We start from the raw sequence: 20064 nt of genomic DNA, 5'->3' as shown, positions 1-20064 counted from the left end.
CTCAGAGTCTCAGAAAAGGACTTGAGCTGTATAAGAAAGTCAGCAACATTACCAACATCCAGTTAATGCAAGTACACTAAGAAGTAAGCAGATTACACATTTTGAAACGTGTTCCACTGTGCCAGATCAACTCCATGGCGAAATCTGAGACTCTGTGGGCAGGCATAAAAACTGAAGAGACGATCGAAAGTGGCTTCTAGGACATTTCCACTCCGATTTTGAACATCAGCAGTTTCGGACTGCCCTATCAAGAAGTATCTCGTAGTGGTATTTGCATCTTAGCAGACATGAACTTGTACAAATCAATCGTACCTAACGCTTAACAAAATCAAACGTTTCAATTATTTTCACTATCTATAACAAAGGACGTTTCACATCTCAAAAGATTCATAGCTGCAGCGAAGTGAATCAGAGTGCTGAATGAGAGAGAAAAAAACAGCTTTAGAAGTTAAAGGATTTGGGATGAGGGAACTCTATTTGAGGTTTTTTGCCTTTATAGGGTCAACTTCAGTTTATTTTATTTTAGGCAAGCCTTTAAAAAGAATTGTCATTTTATCATTTTGCCTTATGTCTCGTTCCTAGTGACAGTATGATGTGATGTGTATGCCTGCTGTGACATGGATACTTAACTTGTTCTAGATCTGACACAGAAATATTACAAGGCACATTGAGTATTAAGGGCCCATTTCAGTATGACTCTTGCCAAGGATGTTCAACGTATTTCACTTTCATCTCCTAATCAGAAATACTCAACATTAGACACTTAGGAAATTAAAAGAAACCCAGCAAACAACACATCTGAGTCAATCAACAGAACTCAATCACATCGATGCTCAAAATAACTTGCTCTTTGACAAAACACAAAAACGACCTCAGGTTAAAAACTTTAACCAGACAAAAACACAACTTGTCACTGTAGAAGAAAACTAACCATCTCTGCCAGAATATAACAATGGTAATACATTTTAAATTATTGAAGGCATTACACTCATGAAAACAGAATGAGTCAACCACACTTACTTTAATTAAATATTGCTCGACTGAAATGATCTACCCAAACCACTGCTAATCCAGAACAAAAAATGTTGCTCTATGACTGCAGAATGAATAGAAAACCAATAATCTATCCTTTGAAGCATGTACAAAACCACATCTCCCCAAAAGAATTGTTCCATAGTAACTCTAGAATAAATATTCTACAAGTTAGCAGCCATCAACTGATAAATCGCTTTTTAACAAGAATCCTTCAGCAGATCACAAACCCCAATTTGGTGCAAGTGGAATAAATTAAAATGTAATAAAACATTTAAAGTCAAATAATTACACAATGGAAACTCTATACAACGTGCAGCCATGTACGATGAAGCTAAGAAAGCAAACTAGTGTCTAGCATATTACTGACAAGATACTCTACTGGTCATAGAACCACCCTAGTTGAATCTGAAGTCATCAACTTTTTATTTAGAATGAAACTAGATTCAAGAATTTCCACGTTAAGTGGAAAAAATAAATATATAACTATTTGCTAAAAATACAAAACAAACGTGTAGATTTCACAAAACCGATACTTGGTCAAAACCTAGGAATTGTTGTCTCAATATAAATAATGCTTCACAGGAATATATGAGCTAAAGCCCATAAATAAAACACAGGTTATTAAACCCAGCGATTATTAGACAAGGGAAAGAAAGCCTGGGGTCATCAGACCAAGACATTATTTGACTACGATTAGACATATACACTTATGCAAGCTTACTCAAGTTTACATGGCTAGCTTGGTTTTTGCATTTTCATTAATGTGATTTTACTGAGGTTTTTTTTAATTGTCTTATCACTCTAGCACTTGGTTTGTTTTTATAAATTCTACCTGATTTGTCAAGGCTGGTACTTGGGCAGGACAGCGTTCTTTGTGCCACAAGCTCTTGGGCAGCATCAGCAGGGGAGCAAGACGTCAGCAGAAGAGCCAGCTTCAGAAATCAAATAATCTTCTGATTACCAGAACATCCATCTTACCTGTCCAGCTGGCAAGCAAATACTTCTGTGATTAAAACTAAATACCTATCTCACATAAACCAAACAGATGAACCTGCTAAAAAGCAATATACATTTTAAAGTGCCTCTCTAGTGATCTTCCCATGCAGCTGGTCTACGAGACCCAATTCAAGTTCAAAATCGCTGTTGCAAATCTCCAAATTACTTTAGGTATAAAAACACTTGAGGCACGTTACATCAAATCTCCATGCAAATGTATTTATTTGCAGTGATCATTTAAATGAACATCTGGCAACTGACGGCTCTAACCAAATTTAAATAATTTAAAGCAGTCGAAAAGACCTCCCTCTGCAGAGTATTTTTGCGCTGTAAAATTTGGGTGTTCTTAAAGATAACTCCATACGTCACCAAGTAAAGATAAGCACTTTAGTTACTGCAGGGATTGTAAAGTACTCATTATTGCATGGAAGTTTTCATCATGAACAGCTAAATAACTGGTTGGACTGAATGGAGTCCTTAACTATCACTTTTATTCAGAGAAACACTACCCATGTTTAACCAGTCTTTAGCTTATTGGCTGTTCGGCTTTTAATTATAACACAAATCCACGGCTATACCTCATGTACACTGGGACAAATCACTGGATAGACTCTTTAAAGACTTTCTTTGGGTCAAATGGTTTTCTTTCTTCTCCTCCCTTCGATCCTTGTGAAAAAGTTTCTTGAGGTACCCACAACAGTAAATGCACATTTCCAACATTGAGGAACAAAAAAAGCTGCACAGCTGTAATCAAACAGACAGTTTAGAAAGCACACAAAAAAAGCAACAAAGCAAGTAAACATATGGTGAATCAGAGATTAGTTCTAGTCCCCACATCAAGGACAAAGAAGCTGCCAACAAACAAGTTAAGAACAGGTGAAAGGGTGAATGGAGACATGAGCCCAGAAAAGACAACCACGGCCATCACTGGTCATGAATATTAAGCTCCTCTTGTAGGGACACAGATAATTTGGGTTCAACACATTAATCCTTTTTGATGGGGTGCATCACGTTTTATAGGTGGGGCAAAGCTACTACATAAAAATAATAAAGCGTTTCATTTTATAGTAGACTGCACTTTGCCAATTCTGCGTCTGTATTTTAAATGTATACATTGCAAAATTAATCTTTTCTAGGTGCCATCAAAATGATCAATTTGAGATACAGATTTTGCTAGATAACCACTGTGGGGAAATGCAAGGGAATTTTACAGAAACAAAACTGAAATCTTAATAGTAATGGCCAGATGGGAACCCTCATGTTGCTCTTCTCCAAATCCCCAAACTCAGCAGGTTAACAGTGAAAGGAAAGCAGAGAAAGGAGTTAGTTGAGGCCATGTGGTAGTGCACCAGCCCCACCTCTCCCCCAGTCAAAAACAAAGCAGCATATAGAGTAATGTGGGGGGGGCCAGCGAGGGCCTGTCAATTTTGATTCATCTGTGTAATATTCTTTATTCATTTTTTTGTTACCAATCTGACGACGGCTCTACCTTGTCGTGTTCCTCTTTGCTTATGTTTAGGGCAAGCTGAAGCTGTAATTCCTCTTCGGACACAACAACGGGGGGCTGGGAAAGAAAAACAAAATAAAAGCAGGCAACACCACCATGGTAGAGGGAGACTGAATGCGCAGGAGAAACGGGATGGAACCTTGGGTAGGAGAAGCAGAGTAGCAGATGGGAGCAGATTTTGCAAGGGCAAGTGCCAGTGTTGGGATGCCACCACCTACTTCTTGCATGCCACACTTTTAGTGCCAATGGCTAATTCACAATGTCCCTTAATGTTGTTTCTTGCAACTTCAATGCTAACTTACGTCTAAACGTTTAACACTTCAGACTCAGCAATTAAGGCATTTATTCTATGAGCAGAGGTATTTTAGGACCAGACTCTGACCTATTAAATATTAAAACTGCTCTCTTTACACTATGAAGATTAAATTAAATAGCAGGTATGTCGGAATGAGTAGTCTGAAATGTCCATACATTGGAATACAGATTATATTTCATGACTAATAACGTAGAAACATTTTCAGGTGAAAATAGCAAGACAATCCACACCATTAACTGGCACAGAATCTCCCTTCGAAATCTAGCCTAAGGAGCATCCACAAATAACTGCCTACAGGAAGGTAAATGAGGAAATCATGACAGGAGCAATCTCATGTTTGAACCAAAATTTAAAAATTAAACTACCGATCACTGAAAAGACATCCAATGTGCAAAAGGTCCACAAACTGGAAGACATTCTAATAAGTAAAGGATAGATCTAAAATAAATGATCTTTTATCAGAAAGTCCATTCATTTAAATGTGGTGCCAATTAATTAAACTGTGGCAATAGCAGAATGAATGTCGGGAGGCATGTCATGTTGCATTCCCAGACAATCTATGATGCAGATCTGTGTATGCGCTGCTCTGGATTTGAAATTCAAATACTACAAGACACAGGAGGCTCCCGCGATCTGGATCTATAAAGGCTGGATATTTAAGCAAGCGACAAAATAAAAAAGGCACCAAATTGACAAATGGGAGAATCAAACCAAAAGCAAAGAGAAAATGGCAGACATCCAGAAACCAGGCCACAACATAAGGGGTAGGTTAAGGTATATGCTTGCAATGCAGAGGTCATGGAAATAAGTTCCATTTGCATTCGTCTGCCACAGTATCTCTGGAGAGATCACAGGCAGTTTTGGAGTGCAACACCACCTAACCCACTAAGAAGTCTTGGGGCACAGTTTGGCGAACGTATGAAATGATCAGGCTCGTTTTTTTGCCGCAAAAGAAAGGTAACACTGATTGCACTACAGCCCACCTCTTTCAACAATTCTATAAACTTATTCCCGGGAAAAAGTGCACAGACACAATGTATACAGTTTACCCTGATTAGGGTAAATAACCTCTACACAGTGCTTAATTAAATTAAGTGCAGCGGTGCAAACTTATTCATAAGAGTCTTCCACTAGCATTGTTGAATGCTGGTATTGCCGAATACCGAGACTGGCTAACTTGGGCTCCACCTCACGTGAATATTCCTCCACCAGCCTGCTTTCCCTGTCTCGATCTCTCTTATTCCAGTTTTTTCAACATTCCCTGCATCCTTTGTCAAGGTTTCCCAATCCTTCCTGTAATGCTAATTTCTCCCTGTTCTGCCTTAAAAAAAGTCATTGTACAAATGAGTACATTGGCTACAAATTAAGTACCGGTTTAAGAATAATACTATTTAGTTATTTTGACATTCATGTATATGCTACTATAATTCCCATTTAGTGCTGTATGTGATGAAACTGCGGGAAAGAAAGAAAAACGCTGGTGAATGTTATACAGTGAGCATGGAAGATTGAGTCTGTCCTATTCCCATGACTAATAAGAGCGGGCTAACAACTTAACTACATTTGTAGATACAGGAGTAAGCTCATGAAAAGGTAAGGTGAAGCCTTCCAATTATAAGGCATTGAAACTTAACCATCAAGTCACCATTAATTCACAGATACGGTCTGTAAAACTGCTGCTTACTACCTCTTTCCTACCCTCTCCCTTTCGGATTCTTTCATATTCTCACCTGTTAACATGAACTGTCATGCATATTCACGTAAAGCCAGTGAGCTATTCAAAATATCAAAAGCAAATTGTTTTTATGACTGCCAGTACAGCAATATATTTACCAACACTTATTCTTCCTTCTTATCTCCGTTTCTTTGCTCTCTAGCCGTTAAACAATATACTCCTTATCAGTCGCTAGCCGTTTATCCTTGTTGGGGAGTGCTCTTATATTGGCACCAATATTACAATTTGAAAGCAAATTCTCTTTGGTCAGTCAAAACAGATATTTCTTAGTTCACGGAGATATAAAGTTATGCTAAAAAGTCTATGATGCACTGCCCCCATAGATATACAAGAAGTGTTTCCGGCTTTCCCGCATGTAGTAAAGATTTTTATGTGGGTACCTGTGAAAGACCAGAACTACCTACCAGGAATAATAAATCACGTTATAGAAACTGACTCGTAGCTGCAGAATGTCAATAACAAACCGCTGTACACAGAACAGTGTGCAGGCTGTGTAGGTTTGGGTGAGACAGGATTACTCTTGGCAGAATGTGATGGGGTGGGAAGGATACAGTACTGAATTTGATAATTTTCATTAATTATACAGTAACAGGCATAGGGAGGTCAAGTGATTTGCCCATAGCCACATATTGCATGTCAAGTGCCCAACTGGGGATTCAATCCCAGTTTGCGGGAAAAAACTGCTGGCACACTTTATAACGTTTTGTGGGATTCCTAGAGCAGCCCTTTTTCCTTTATCTGCCCGTTATTTATTTATTATTTGTTTATTGCATCATAGGAGGGGGCTGAACCAACTTGGAGGGTGGAGAGACTGCTTATGTAAAGCACAATCCCGAAACATTAGTTGTGGGGAGCATCCCAACTCTAAATGGAGGGACACAAGAGCACAGACCAAGTAAGGCTTTCAGTTAGAGAGAGCTACCAGTTAAAGTGGCGCACCTTGTGCTTGCAGTCTATAAAGTATGCAGGAACAGCTGTGATGGGTCGCCTATCCAGCCAATCACTAAAGTGTGCTTTGTTGACAGGGGCTGACACCATTAGAATCTGAGTGCAGACTAGCAGGTGGAGCGAATGGTTGGCAGAGGACGGTATTACCCAATGAATGGTCAACAGTTCGGTCCCAACAAGAACCAAGCAAAGATACATACACTGACTAATAAATACTAGGGGAAACAATCAATCACAGAAGGGGGAGGAAGGATTGTTTCCAGTCTCATACAATGATGAAGAAAAACAGAGGAAAAGGACAACAACAATGCAACTTCTAAATTACTACAGAGCCAGAGAAATACACTGGGGGTGCAAAATGCCATAATGCAAAACCTAGATAAAATGGAGATGTCTGGGTCAGAGTTGGGAATGAGAAGGGAAAACCAAGACTAGAATGACCAGGGTGGACAGAGCAATGCTATCACGGAGGTCAATACTACAGGCTGCAGCGGCCAGGTAGGTGGTGGTGGCAAATGTGCAACAGCAGATTTCCTATTAGCAGCTTGCTATTTAAGGGAGGTTAAATGTGCTCGAAAAAGCGAGAAGAGTATCTTAAATGAGTGAGGTCTATAATTTATTTCCAGCTCATGCCAATAAAGGTGGTGTGAGAGGCTTTTTAGGTAAAGCCTACTACTATACATCACATGTGCTGTCTGTTACAAGACATCCTGTGTGCTTCCCAAAACCACACACTGGCTTGGAGCCCGCCAACTGCTTAACAGTGGTTGGCTTTCCTGTCACCCATGTGCCTACCTATTTATGTCCCAGCTTGTTGATCTTGTGTTTACGCCTACCACAGAGCATTTCCTCTTTACGATCACTCGATTGACTGCGCTCTGGCATTCCACTGTTTCCTTTTCAAGCGCTTTTTTCTTTTCAGTTAAGCATTGCTTGAGAGTCAATTTTTTGGCAGCTGTCTCCCTCATGCAAATATCTCCCTTGAACTCTGTTGCGCTCGTCAGAATACTACCCAATCGCCACTGACAAGCAAAATTGGGTGTCCTGTGGCATATGAGACAAAATCCTTAATAGACCTACATCAAGAATTCGACCTACACAAATCGTAATTTTGATACCTACAAGCACATCACACACTTTTGTCCCATCGTGACTCTCTTGAAACACTACCTGAATGTAATACAATGGAAGCAAAGGTCCTGTCAAGACCCTTGGGAAAGGAAGTGGTTTCACAAATATATGAATCACTGGCGATACACTGGCCGGATCTTTTCAGACCCTGAGAATGAGATGGAAATTCTGGAAGGGACTGATTGATGATGGAGGTTGGAGGGATGCATGTATGCCTCAGAATGCTAGTCATCTCCTCAAGACTTCGCCTCATCCAATGGAACTAATTACATATGTTCCAACTTACATCCCTACACTTATGGCATGCAAATAAACTCTTCACACCTACATGTTTCTGTTATCCAGAGGAGTGAGGCAATTTTTTTTCACATGGTCTGGAGTTGTCCAGTTATTGCTGCGTACTGGAGAAAGAACTTTAATGTATTGTGAAGGGTTCTCTTGTTTTTTTTTTATTTGTAGGTTTTTTATATTTTTATATTATCTCAAAGGTATTACACATAATTACACCCACTGATTATTCACTGTACAATGTCAATTACATCGTAATTCATATCTTATTTTAACCCGTTAACCGCGACGGTAATTCCGCCGCGGTGCGGGCGTTTCCGTGCGCGGGTGGGGCCGCGTCGGCCATTGGATGTGCGTAGCACTACGAAGGTAGTGCTCGCGACTGTCAACGGCAGCAGGAAAAGGGTTAAAAAGAAAATCAGATAATGACAGATCGAACAAATACAAAATTCATTGTTTTCCAGTTTCTCGTGTTCCTGGCACATTTACCCTACCCCAAGCAGCCAGTTTGTTAATGGGAACCAAGGTTTCTTCCCCCATCTTTTAGCCTGATGACCCTTACATTCGTAAAGTGATTGTTCCAATTTATAAATGGCGACTGAACGGGCCAGCCACTCATGGAACCCAGAGGGCTCAGAGTACTTTCATCTAGTTGCGATTATTAGCCTGATAACCGTAACTGAAATGAATACAAAACCGATCTGGCCTCGGTCCAGCACTATACTATTGTCATGCCCCACCATCATAAGCAAAGGAGTTAGGCCAACACTTCTTCCTAATATCTTCTCCCAAAATGTTTCCAATTCCCTTTTTAACAGGCCAAACTTGGAGCAGCTGTAAAACATATGTATCACCTCTGTATCCAATCCCACACCTGGGGCATTTATCATCCTTCCTTTTTCCCCAATTGAATGATTTGGCAGGAGTATAATATAGGTTAAAAATGGTCTTGAAGTGTTGCGCCTTTAGGTTAGCTGATAAAAATGTTCTTTTGGCCAGCACCAATGACATATCTATATCTTCATTCTCTAATCTGCTGGCCCATTTCATCTCCGTTTTCTCCATGTCATCGGGGGCTACCTCCATCATAATACCATATAAGGGTTTTATTTTACAAACTGATCTCCCCCAGGGTCTCAAGCAATGGAATCTTTGCCATATCGCCCGTCTCGGTTTACCAAAGAATCCATTACTTTGTAGATATTGAAAATAATGCGTGTTGGGGATTCCATACTCTTTCTGCAAGTCGGGAAAAAGATGTAGTTGGTCTGTTGCCTGTATATCTCCAAGTATCCTTAAACCAAGCTGTTCCCATTGTTTCCCAATAGCATCATAGAAAGGCGGGGGGAAAAGGGACGACCGCTAAATAGGTGTATACCTTGTACATTTTTCAATGCTCAAGTGTTTTGGGATTTTTCCCAAGTTTTCCAGGCATTCCTAATGATTTTAAATGGTACCTTTTTAAAATAGCTGGGTTCAAGCAGGCAAAGTAACAGCGCTCGAACACCTTCCCCAAGTGCCAACTCAAATTGTTGGGAGACCCTCAGCACCTACAGCTCTGTCTCTATCATCTCTAAAAAATAAAAAAAAAAGTATATTCATATATTGCAGTAACGCTGCCCAGTGGTAAAAAGTGAGATGAGGAGCAGCCAACCACCCCGTTTTTGAGGCAAAGTAAGAAGTTTCAAGGATCTCCTGATCTCACCATATTGCCAAATAAAATTACTAAATATAGAATCCAGTGTTTTGATTATTGACCCTTCAATTTCCACTGGGGGTGCCCTAAATAGGTATATCATCTTGGGAAGCATTACCATCTTGAGGACGTTGATTCTCCCTATGATGGTCAGATGTAATGAATTCCTCCGCTTGAGGTCCGATGCTATTTTATTGTTCATTGGGTCAATATTAATTTGTGTGATTGTGAAGTGTTCTAAGGGAGGTTTGGCAGCCCTCACCTGAGTGTCAATCCCAGGTATTTTGGAAGACCTGGGAGTGGGCAGGTAGACTGGGGAGATTCTATACTTCTAGCTTACCGACTGTGCTATACAGCAAATAATTACTTCTTTTTAAAGGAATGATCAGGTATCTTTCTTGATTGGCTGCTTTTTGAGAGCCTACTCCTGTTACACTTGCACACCATATGGGTAGTATGGTTAAATAAGTTATACTCTCTAGGGGGACTTGTCATTTCAGGAAGGGCACATCATGCCTCCTGCCGAGTTCCCCACCAGAGTCAAAAGTAAGAGGCATTAGGTAATAGATGAAGTTTCCGGCTTCAGGTGACAAGATGAAAATGGAAGTAATCAACAGAAAACTACTTCTCCTCCTGCCTTCCAACACACACATCACCTCTGTTAAGCCTGTCCTGCCAGTGCCAATGTTTTCTCCAGACCTGGCAAAGTGTCAATGCCTTCTTGAGGACTGACTAGCAACCGTTTATAAACTTATTTTAATTCAGCATACCACACCAGATGTAGTATCTAGTTACCTCATAATCACAGATGTCAGTGATGAGACTACTTTTAAATACTTCTTCGGAATAACTAACACAGTAAAGTACCCATTGTCTATTTCCTCTGTACCACTTCCTTAGAAGCTCCTTTCTGTCATGAGATCTGGGCTAATACTCATGAATGCTGAATAGAGCAGCAAGCTGCCTCAACTTAAGCTGAATAAAGAGAGATAGGTTATGTAAAGACACCTGCCATCCATCCTGGAATCAGATGACTGGAGTCAATTACTGCTCACACATTTTGAACTATGAACTTCAGACATATTGTGCATCTTTGCAGTGACTGGCATTTTCAAGTGTCTTTAAATCTACAGAGCACATCCTGTCTCGCTGATGGGTACATGGAAACACATTTGGAACACCAGTACCCTGAACAGTTCCTTTAATAGTATTTAATACTCCTAAAAGTAAGAGAGTATTCCATTGTTCTTGTCTTGAATATTTGGCATTCTTTCACAAATTTTTATTCTAAAGAGCTCTTCCTTTCATTTTGAGGGGTTGCAGATCATGGAAGATGAATGTCCGTTGTAACATCGCATTGTTTACACATAGAGACACACACACACACACACACACACACACACACACACACACACATATATTTATCAACAACCTGAGGGTTGAGGCTTATAACACTCCGCACCTGACAATACAGTATGTGAGCAGTGATTAACAGTGCAAAGAACCATGGAGTACACCCTTCTATACTCCTAAACCAGGAAAAAAATCCTAATCATACAAGAACACAATAGGTTCAGCACTATAACGCAAGTTTTTCAATGTGCACACAGATACTGTTTTGATTACCATGATATATTGTATAGTGCTGAACCTATTGTGTGTGTGTGGGGGGGAATATATATATATATATATATATATATATATATATACACACACACACTTTTTATACATGTATGTAAATACGTGTTTTTTTTAATAGTGGTAAACACTCCTGTAAATATAACTCGTGCCACTGCCATGCACAGTTTTGCCATTAATAATGTCATTTCAAATGTTGCAGTGAGGTTATCAATTATATAGAACATGTCAGTGATTTAAAATGTGGGGTCATTCGCTGTGCAAGGTGAAGCAGCAAGCTCGAGTTACTTAAGGCACAAGTTATAATTACTTCAGATACCTATAAGTGGTGAATTTCTGTTTTTTTTGGGGGGAGTTTAAGACGTTACATTGTCACTGAAATTTTCACCCAACTATAACGTCACTCAAACCTTTGTTGTTTTTTCTGTGAATTTGTAGTTTCAAACAAAAAAGTAATATTTTATTATCATACTTAAAGCCAACCACCGCCTCACACAGTCCTGCCCGCCAACCCCATGCCGTGCATGGTGTGAGGTTGGCAAAAGGGGTTGGCCTCTGGCCTGACGCTGCGACCTACATTCCAGAGGCAGTACACCGCAAACACAGCCTAATTCGTGTCCAGCGAGCGGTTTGTCTCGCAGGTTCTACACTCCGGTAGCGTCAATGATTTTATGGAACATGTCATCAGTGATGTAATATGTGAGGTCATAAGCAGTCCATGGCGGGTGCGCCAGTCCTAGTTAGTTCAGTGAACTATAACTGGTGCATTACAGTGTTTTTGGGGGGTTTAAAATGCTCCGATTTAGCTGGCATCTTCTGTGCTACCACTGGCGCTATAACAGCAGGCGAAAGCAGGATCCACAGGGCCTTTCTGCCTGCGCTGGGAGGATCCTTAAAACAAGTGCGCTTTCAACCCCACAGGCACGGGGGATAGGGAGTACGCACAAAGCTCACTCTCAAGGTCCTTATTGTTGGTCCCTGTCCTGCGGATGTGGGACCGGGACAGCTCAACATTATGTCCCATTGATGGGGTACCCCCAAGCACGCCCGCCCCATAATTATGAAAAATTGAAGATGTGCCTATCCCCCCTAACTCCCTCTACCAGGATATTAAAAAAAAAAATACCAATAATAAGGAGGACTCTCTGAAACAAAGTAAATTTTTAAGTGACGTTATAGGTAGGTGAATGTGTCAGTGACAAAAATAATGTTTTTAACTTAAATAAAATGAAAAATAAGCTCTGCAGTTCAAGTAATAACTTGCCCCGCCATGTACTGCTTATGAGTTCAACCTTTATTTCAGTTCCTAGCTATAAAAGCACATAAAATACATTAAAAATATTAATAGATTAAAATGTTAAATATACAAATAAAAATACCAGCTCATATTATTACAGCCAAATAACAATATAAACAGCAATTGAGATTGGTTAAAGGATATACATTCACAGTCCCATTGGCAGAGATAAGGGTAGGCAGCGGCAGTCAGGTGAGCTTCCAAAATCAGAACAGGAGATGCCTAAGCATAAAGATGTGTGATATTTCACGTCACTATACATCGGGCTGCTTATCGGAAGAGGCGCAGATTTTTGCCCTAGCTCGCCACTTGGCCATCAGATAAAGGACGAGTGCAAAGATCAGTGGTTGCAGAGTTCATTTCTTACTATTGTTAGGGTAACTTTATGCACTCTAGTGCCCAAATTCTTTTAAAAAAGGTGATATCCAGCAACGCGTACTAGTCTCATGAGCCAGACAGAAGAACAGGACATTTTCTTAGGTTGCCTTGGGGACCCCACAGGCCAAGCACTGCCAGACTTCATCCCTAGGAACTTTAGCCCACCTAGCAGTTAAGGAGTGAATGGGTCAACTCCAATGGAGAACTTGCAGAAACAAGTGCCTAGCTAAGGAAGGTTCAATCACGTCCAGGAAGTCTTGTCCGCTAAAATACTTTGACTGTGAGAAATGCATTGGTCAGGGAACCTTGGTGTGCCTGGGAATGTAATGTGGAGTCTATGTGCTGCCAGAAAGCTTTTTTTAATGCTGTTCTTAAATATCTCCCACAAGATTGTGAGCCCTATCGCTACCAGAGTGGATTTCAAGTACTTGGCCCGGGGTATTTTACAGGAGCCCATATGACTAGGTATTTCTTCTAACCCAGGCCACTACTGATAGCCCAGATCCTCATCCAATAATAGATAGGGCATAGCCAGAGTCTGTGTGATAGTACTCTCAACCCAAGATCAAGTCTTAGGGGAAGTAGCGGAATGTTTATAGGAACACCTACTAGCTGATGAAAGAACCATTTTCCAACTAAATCTAGTGCAGATGCATCCAAATGACCCCACTGCTCTGGCCATAAGATGCTGCCCCAGGGTTTGCAGCTGGAATAACAATAGGCCTGGCTGGGATGGTCAAAACTGCGAACTATGGGCCATCTTCGATATACCTCCTGCAACTTGCTCTAGCCTTATCTTGCACTGTGTAATGTGTGCCTGCCACCCCAGATGTTCAGTAGGGAAGAGGTGTGGCGCCGCGGCCAGGGCGACTGACTCCGGAATCTGGGGATCACGGTTCGATCCCCGGCTCCGGCAGCAGATTAGCCCAGCACCATGTGACTCTGGGCAATAGCTTGCTTAATCTTCCCGACGGCCCCCAGCGCCTAGAGACCCTTACGGGTGATTGTGCGCTTTACAAATGTGGATTATTATTATTATTCAGTTAGTGTTCTGTTCAGATAAGTAAAGACATGAACTCTTTCTAGAAGAGTACCTGCTAGTATCAGATTAGCCCTAGGGGAGTGCCCTGGATTTAGAACGATGTCTTACCCACGTTGATTTTAAGGCCCCACACCCTACAAAAGTGTTCAAAGCGGTCCAGGAGTTCGTGAAGGCCCCTGGGTGATTTAGACAATAAAAATGTATCATCAGCAAACATGAAGGCAGGGATCCTCATGTTTTCCGGCCTAAGGTCGTCATTATCATTCTGTCCCAGGAAGTCTATGAGCCCATTTACAAGTGGGAGAAAAGCGTCAGGCAGGGCGAGCACACATCTCTACTTCAACCCCCTACTTACAGGGAACGGCACAGTCAAGTCAGGCTGAGATGTTAACTTCTACTGACCTAAACCCTTCCCTGCCAGAGGATACTATATTCCAGAATGTATGGTGATCTTTGCATTTGGCAGCGACTAAGAGGCTCTCCTACCTATCCTGCTCCCATTCTTTTTTGGCATCTAAGAGGGCCTTTTATGGGTACCCCTAGATGCCTGGATCAGGGTCTTGTCTTGTTTTTTTATTGCTTCAACCAATTTGGTCTTTGCATCCCTTAATGATACCTCTTCAGCACTCGCCTGGTCTCAACAAAAAAGGAATATGCTACTTACCAGTATGCATCTGTTCTTGGCATAGAGGGCTGCAGAGTGGTACATTTATGAATAGATCGCCATCTGGTGTTGGGCCCGGATGATTGCACTTGTTTTTCTCTTGGAGAAGTCTTTTGTAGTCACGAGGCTGGTGACTCTTCCCTTGGGTGATAGTGCGCATGGGCATCCGCTCCATCCTTAGATTGTTTTGCCATAGTAGGGTTAGATGGAGTAGTATCACAGAATGCAGAAAGAGATGCCCATGTAAGTGTATCTAAATAAGATAATGTTGGAACAGACACAGGTTTCCGGGGAGGCAGGGAGGGCATGTACCACTCTGCAGCCCTCTATGCTAAGAACAGATGCATACTGGTGAGTAGCATATTCCGTTTCTCCCTAGCGGTGGTCACCCGTGTCTGTTGCAACAGTTTGAAATAAAGCTTTTAATACAGCCTGGCCCACCCTTGCTTGTTGTGTTGCCTGCACGTGAACACAGTAGTGTTTTGTGAAGGTATGTGGTGTAGACCAAGTTGCTGCTTTGCATATGTCATCTAGGGGAATGTTCCCTAAGAATGCCATAGATGCCCCTAGTTTGCGTGTGGAATGAGATCTAGGGGGAACAGTTAGTGTTCTTTTTGCTTTTATGTAACATATTTGTATACATTTTACGATCCACCTGGCAATCCCTGCTTAGAGATAGGGTTGCCTTTGTGTGTTGGGGAAAACGCTACAAATAGTTGTTTGGTTTTCCTGAAAGTTTGTGTTCTTTCTATGTAATATAATATTGCCCTTTTGACATCTAGTGTATGTAGGGCCCTCTCTGCTACCGTTTGTGGCTTTGGAAAGAAAACTGGTAGTTCCACTGGTTGATTGATGTGGAATGCTGAAATTACTTTAGGCAAAAACTTTGGGTTTGTTCTAAGAACCACTTTTTTTCTGGTGTAATTGTAGAAATGGTTCTTGTATTGTGAATGCCTGTCACTCACTCACTCTTCTGAGGGAGGTAATGGCTATAAGGAAAGCCACCTTCCATGTAAGAAATTGTATTTCACACCTATGCATAGGTTCAAAAGGTGGTCCCATTAGTCTGGTGAGTACTATGTTGAGGTTCCAGACAGGGGAAGGTGGTAGTCTTGGTGGAATAACTCTTTTGAGGCCTTCCATGAAAGTCTTAATTGCGGGTACCCTAAACAGGGATAGATGTTACCTGTTTTGCAAGTATGCTGCTATAGCTGCAAGATGTACTCTAATGGAGGTGTAAGCAAGGTTACATTGCTGTAAGTGTAGTAAGTAGCAAATAATATTTTGTGTAGATGCGTCCAGAGGGTTGATGTTGTTACTGTTACAGTATACAGCAAACCTTTTCCACTTTGCTGCATAGCAGGCTCTGGTGGTGGGACGTCTTGCTTGCTTAATAATTTCCATACAGTTTGGAGGTAAATTTAAATATCCAAATTCTATGATCTCAGGAGCCAGATCGCTAGGTTCAGTTGTTTGAGATCTGGGTGCATTATTTCTCCATGGTTCTGTGTAAGGTGCATGGGTGAGATTCTTAATTTTTGGTGTGGCGCCTGTGAGAGTTGTAGGAGCGTGGTGAACCACGGCTGCCGTGCCCACGTGGGTGCTACTAGTATCATGGTCATTGAATGCTGTTGCAGTTTTCGAACCACTAATGGAATTAGTGGGAGAGGGGGAAAAGAATATGCAAATTTGTTGGACCAATTTATCCATAATGCATTGCCCTGTGACAGGTGGTGTGAGTACCTGGATGCGAAGCTTTGGCATTTTGCGTTCTGAGTGGCAAAGACATCTATCTCCGGTTGTCCCCATCTTTGGAAGAATGGCTGCAGTATTTGGTTGTGCAGTTCCCATTCGTGTATCTGTTCTGACTCTCTGCTTAAGATGTCTGCTATCTGATTTTGAACTCCTGGTAGGTGTTCGGCTAACAGATAGATGTTTTGAGGAATGGCCCATCTCCAAATTTCCTGTGCTAGTCTGGATAGTTGGAGAGAGTGTGCCCCCCCCTGTTTTTGAATACAATACATTGCTGTCATGTTGTCTGTTCTGACCAGGACTGCTTTGTTGAGAATATGCATTTGAAAAGCTTTTAATGCTAGGAACACTGCCAATAGTTCTATATGATTTATGAGCAGTCTTTTTTGCTGTACACTCCATCTCCCTTGTACTGTGTATCTGTCCATATGAGCTCCCCATCCGGTGAGCGATGCATCCGCTGTTAGCACCACTTGTGGAATTGGTTCTAGGAACGACCGCCCTTTGTAAATGTTTGTTGTATTCTACCACTTCAGAGAGCGATGCGTGCGGTCGTCTACCAACACCAGATCTGTAATCTGACCTTGAGCCCGATTCCACTGTGTTGCTAGACATTCCTGAAGCGGACGCATTTGTAGTCTGGCATATGGGATTAACAGTATGCAAGAGGACATCATCCCTAACAACTGCATGAACACTCGAGCTGTTAATGAGTGTTGCGGTTGAAGTCTTTGAATTAATGTGAGCATTGTCTGAATCCTGACTGGATTGGGGTATACTCTGGCTTTTTCTGTATTTATAGTAGCCCCTAGATATTGTTGAACCTGGTCTGGTTGCAGGTGGGACTTTGTGTAGTTCACCGTAAACCCTAGCTGGTGCAGCAGTTGAATTGTCCTTTGTGTGTTTTGAAGACATTCCTTTTGTGACTTGGCTTTTATTAGCCAGTCGTCCAAGTAAGGGAAGACATGTATTTGCTGTCTTCTTAGGTGTGCTGCAACCACTGCTAGGCATTTTGTGAACACCCTTGGTGCTGTTGTGACTCCAAATGGAAGGACTTTGAACTGATAATATTGTCCTTCTACTACAAACCTGAGGTATTTTCTGTGGGCTTTGTGAATTGGGATATGAAAGTAGGCGTCTTTTAGATCCAGTGTAGAAAGAAAGTCCCCTTTCTTCAGTAAAGGAAGTACCTGTTGGAGCGTGACCATGTGGAAATGTTCCGAATTTATGTATGCATTGAGAGGTCTGAGGTCCAGTATTGGCCTTAGAGATCCGTCTTTTTTGGGAATTAGGAAGTATAGAGAGTATACTCCTGTTCCCGTTTGATGTTGTGGAACCTTTTCTATCGCATGCTTTTGTAGCATTGATAGTACCTCCTGTTTTAATGTCAGATGATCCTGACTCATTAGACGCTGTCTGGGGGGAATGTTTGGTGGGGTATTTGTGAGTTCTAGGCAATAACCATGTTGGATAATTTGTCTCACCCACCTGTCTGATGTGATGTTTTCCCAGACAGGTAGGAACTGTGATAGGCGTCCCCCGACCGGTGTTGCATGGTCTGGGGGGAGCTGTATGAAGTCACTGTTTTGGGGTAGGAGAGTTGCCGTTGTTGTAGTTTCCGCGACCTCTACCCTTGTTGTTGTTACCTCTGTAACTGCCACTGGAATTACCTCTAGGTGATGTTGGTGTAAAAGAGGTTGATTGCTGGCTTGTGCCTGTATTCTTTGATCCGCCCCTATAGGTGGACCTACGAAAGGAACCCCTCTGAGATGGCTGTTGTAATGCTCCCATTGACTTAAACATTTTGGTGGCCTTTTTCATTTTTTCTAACGCCTCATCTGTACCTGAGCCGAAGAGTGTTTTCCCATCAAAAGGCTGGTTCAATAAAGAAGTTTGTACCTCCTGTTTGAACCCTGAGACTCTGAGCCATGCATGTCTTCTTAACATGATACTGGTGTTTATAGATCTTGCCACAGTGTCTGCTGCGTCTAAGGCGCACTTAATGGAAGTGTTGGTTATTATCTTCCCTTCTTGTATCAGCTGATCTGCCCTTTTTTGATGTTCCTTAGGGAGATGTGTAATGAGTTTTTCTAACTCATCATAATGAGCTCTATCATAACGTGCACGTAGCGCTTGAGTATTTGCTATGCGCCAGCTGTTTGCTGCTTGGGATGCTACTCTTTTGCCAGAGGCATCTATTAACTTGGACTCCTTTGCAGGAGGTGAAGCTTCTCCTGCTGTTAGTGAGTTTGCCCTCTTACGAGCGTTTGAGACTACTAGCGAGTCCAGAGGTATTTGCCCCTTAATAAATACTGGGTCTTTTGGGGCTGCCTTATACTTTTTGTGAATTCTTGGGTTTAACACCCTAGCCCTCACAGGATCTTTAAATATGTCTGATGTGTGAGTGAGGAGACCTTTAAGCATTGGTAGGGTCCCTGATGATTTTTGTGCAGCAGGTAGTGTTTCTAAAAGGAAATCTTCTATCTGAGGTTCCGTATGTAAATCTACCTTGTGGTATTTTGCTGCCCTATTAATTAATTGTGCAAAACCTGAATTATCATCAGGGGGAGAGGGTTTTGAGGGATACAGGTCAGGGTCATTATCATTATCTGACACTGCGTCATAATCTTCCCATGGGTCTGTGTCTTCTGGGATAGTATTGTTATCCTCCCTAGGAAGGTCCACATCCCCTGTGTCACTTTCTACATCTGTTTGAGGTGTAGATGGGCGTGGTGTAGAAGGTCGAGGGATAGCTGGCAGAGTATGAGGAAGAGGAGAAAAGGGTGTGTCCATAGGCTGTGGAGAAAGGGGAGGAGTTGTATTTGTCCCCATTGTTCTCTTCTTAGGACGAGGAGCTTTCTCCTCTAATGGTTGAGTCTTCCTCTTTTTAGGTAGTTTTGTCACCACCTTGCCAGTTTGTGGATCAATGAACAAAGTCTTTTGTTTTGGATCTGTTTGTTGCTCCTGTGTCGGTACCGAAGTCTTTGGGTCCGAAAGGTGCTTTTGCTTCTTTGTCTCGGTGTTATGTGTTTTCGGCACCGAGAGTTTGCTCGAGTCCGATTGTTTCGGTGTCGAGAGAGTCTTCGACGTCGAAGCATGTTTCAGTTTCGACATGGAATGTTTCGACTGCAAGCTCTCTTTAGTATGGAGCTTCGGTGTCGATGTCGACCGTTTCTCGGATCCGACATGGTGGGAGGCCGAGTGTTTCGGTTTCGTTGCCGAGCCCGAAGGCGTGGCGTCGTAAACTTTTTTCGGTTGTCTGACCGGGCTAGAAGTCGGGGTCAACACCAATCGAGGTCGGTTTTTTGGCAAAGGGACGTCGTCACTCACGGTTTGATGAATGTCGACTTCTTCGACATCAGACTCGTCCGCTTCTGACCCCGACCTGTCCTCCTCTTCTTCTTCCTCTTCGGGGTGTTGGACCTCGAACAGTTCTGGGATTGCATCTGACTCCATCCTCAACACCTCGTGTCTTCGGGCTCGACTGTTTCTAATCGTCGACTTGGAGGAGAAAGCCGCCCAGGCTTCACAGTCCCTGGATTTGTGGTCAGGTGATAAACAGAGGTTGCACACCTCGTGTAGGTCCTTGTTTGGGAATTTAGCACCACACGTTGGACATTTTTTAAATGGAGTCCTTTCCA

At 42.1% G+C, this 20064-nt stretch overlaps 1 protein-coding gene across 16 annotated transcripts in view; it reads right to left on the bottom strand.

The window, feature by feature from the left end:
- Nucleotides 1-20064, bottom strand: part of EPN1 (epsin 1) — a 533434-nt gene that overhangs the window by 235946 nt on the left and 277424 nt on the right. For 8 of the 16 annotated variants that reach the window (XM_078654881.1, XM_078654889.1, XM_078654883.1 and 5 more), the window contains exon 6: nucleotides 3521-3595. The exons of the other annotated variants lie outside the window; for them this stretch is intronic. In XM_078654881.1, the coding sequence (XP_078511007.1) occupies nucleotides 3521-3595 (75 nt within the window). The remainder of the gene's footprint in view (nucleotides 1-3520; nucleotides 3596-20064) is intronic. 16 annotated transcript variants of the gene reach the window in all.

This window comes from Lissotriton helveticus, chromosome 7, assembly GCF_964261635.1.
Source record: "Lissotriton helveticus chromosome 7, aLisHel1.1, whole genome shotgun sequence".
Taxonomy (NCBI): Eukaryota; Metazoa; Chordata; class Amphibia; order Caudata; family Salamandridae; genus Lissotriton; species Lissotriton helveticus.
Note: the sequence above shows the minus strand (reverse complement) of the source record. Positions and strands in the feature narration are given on the sequence as shown.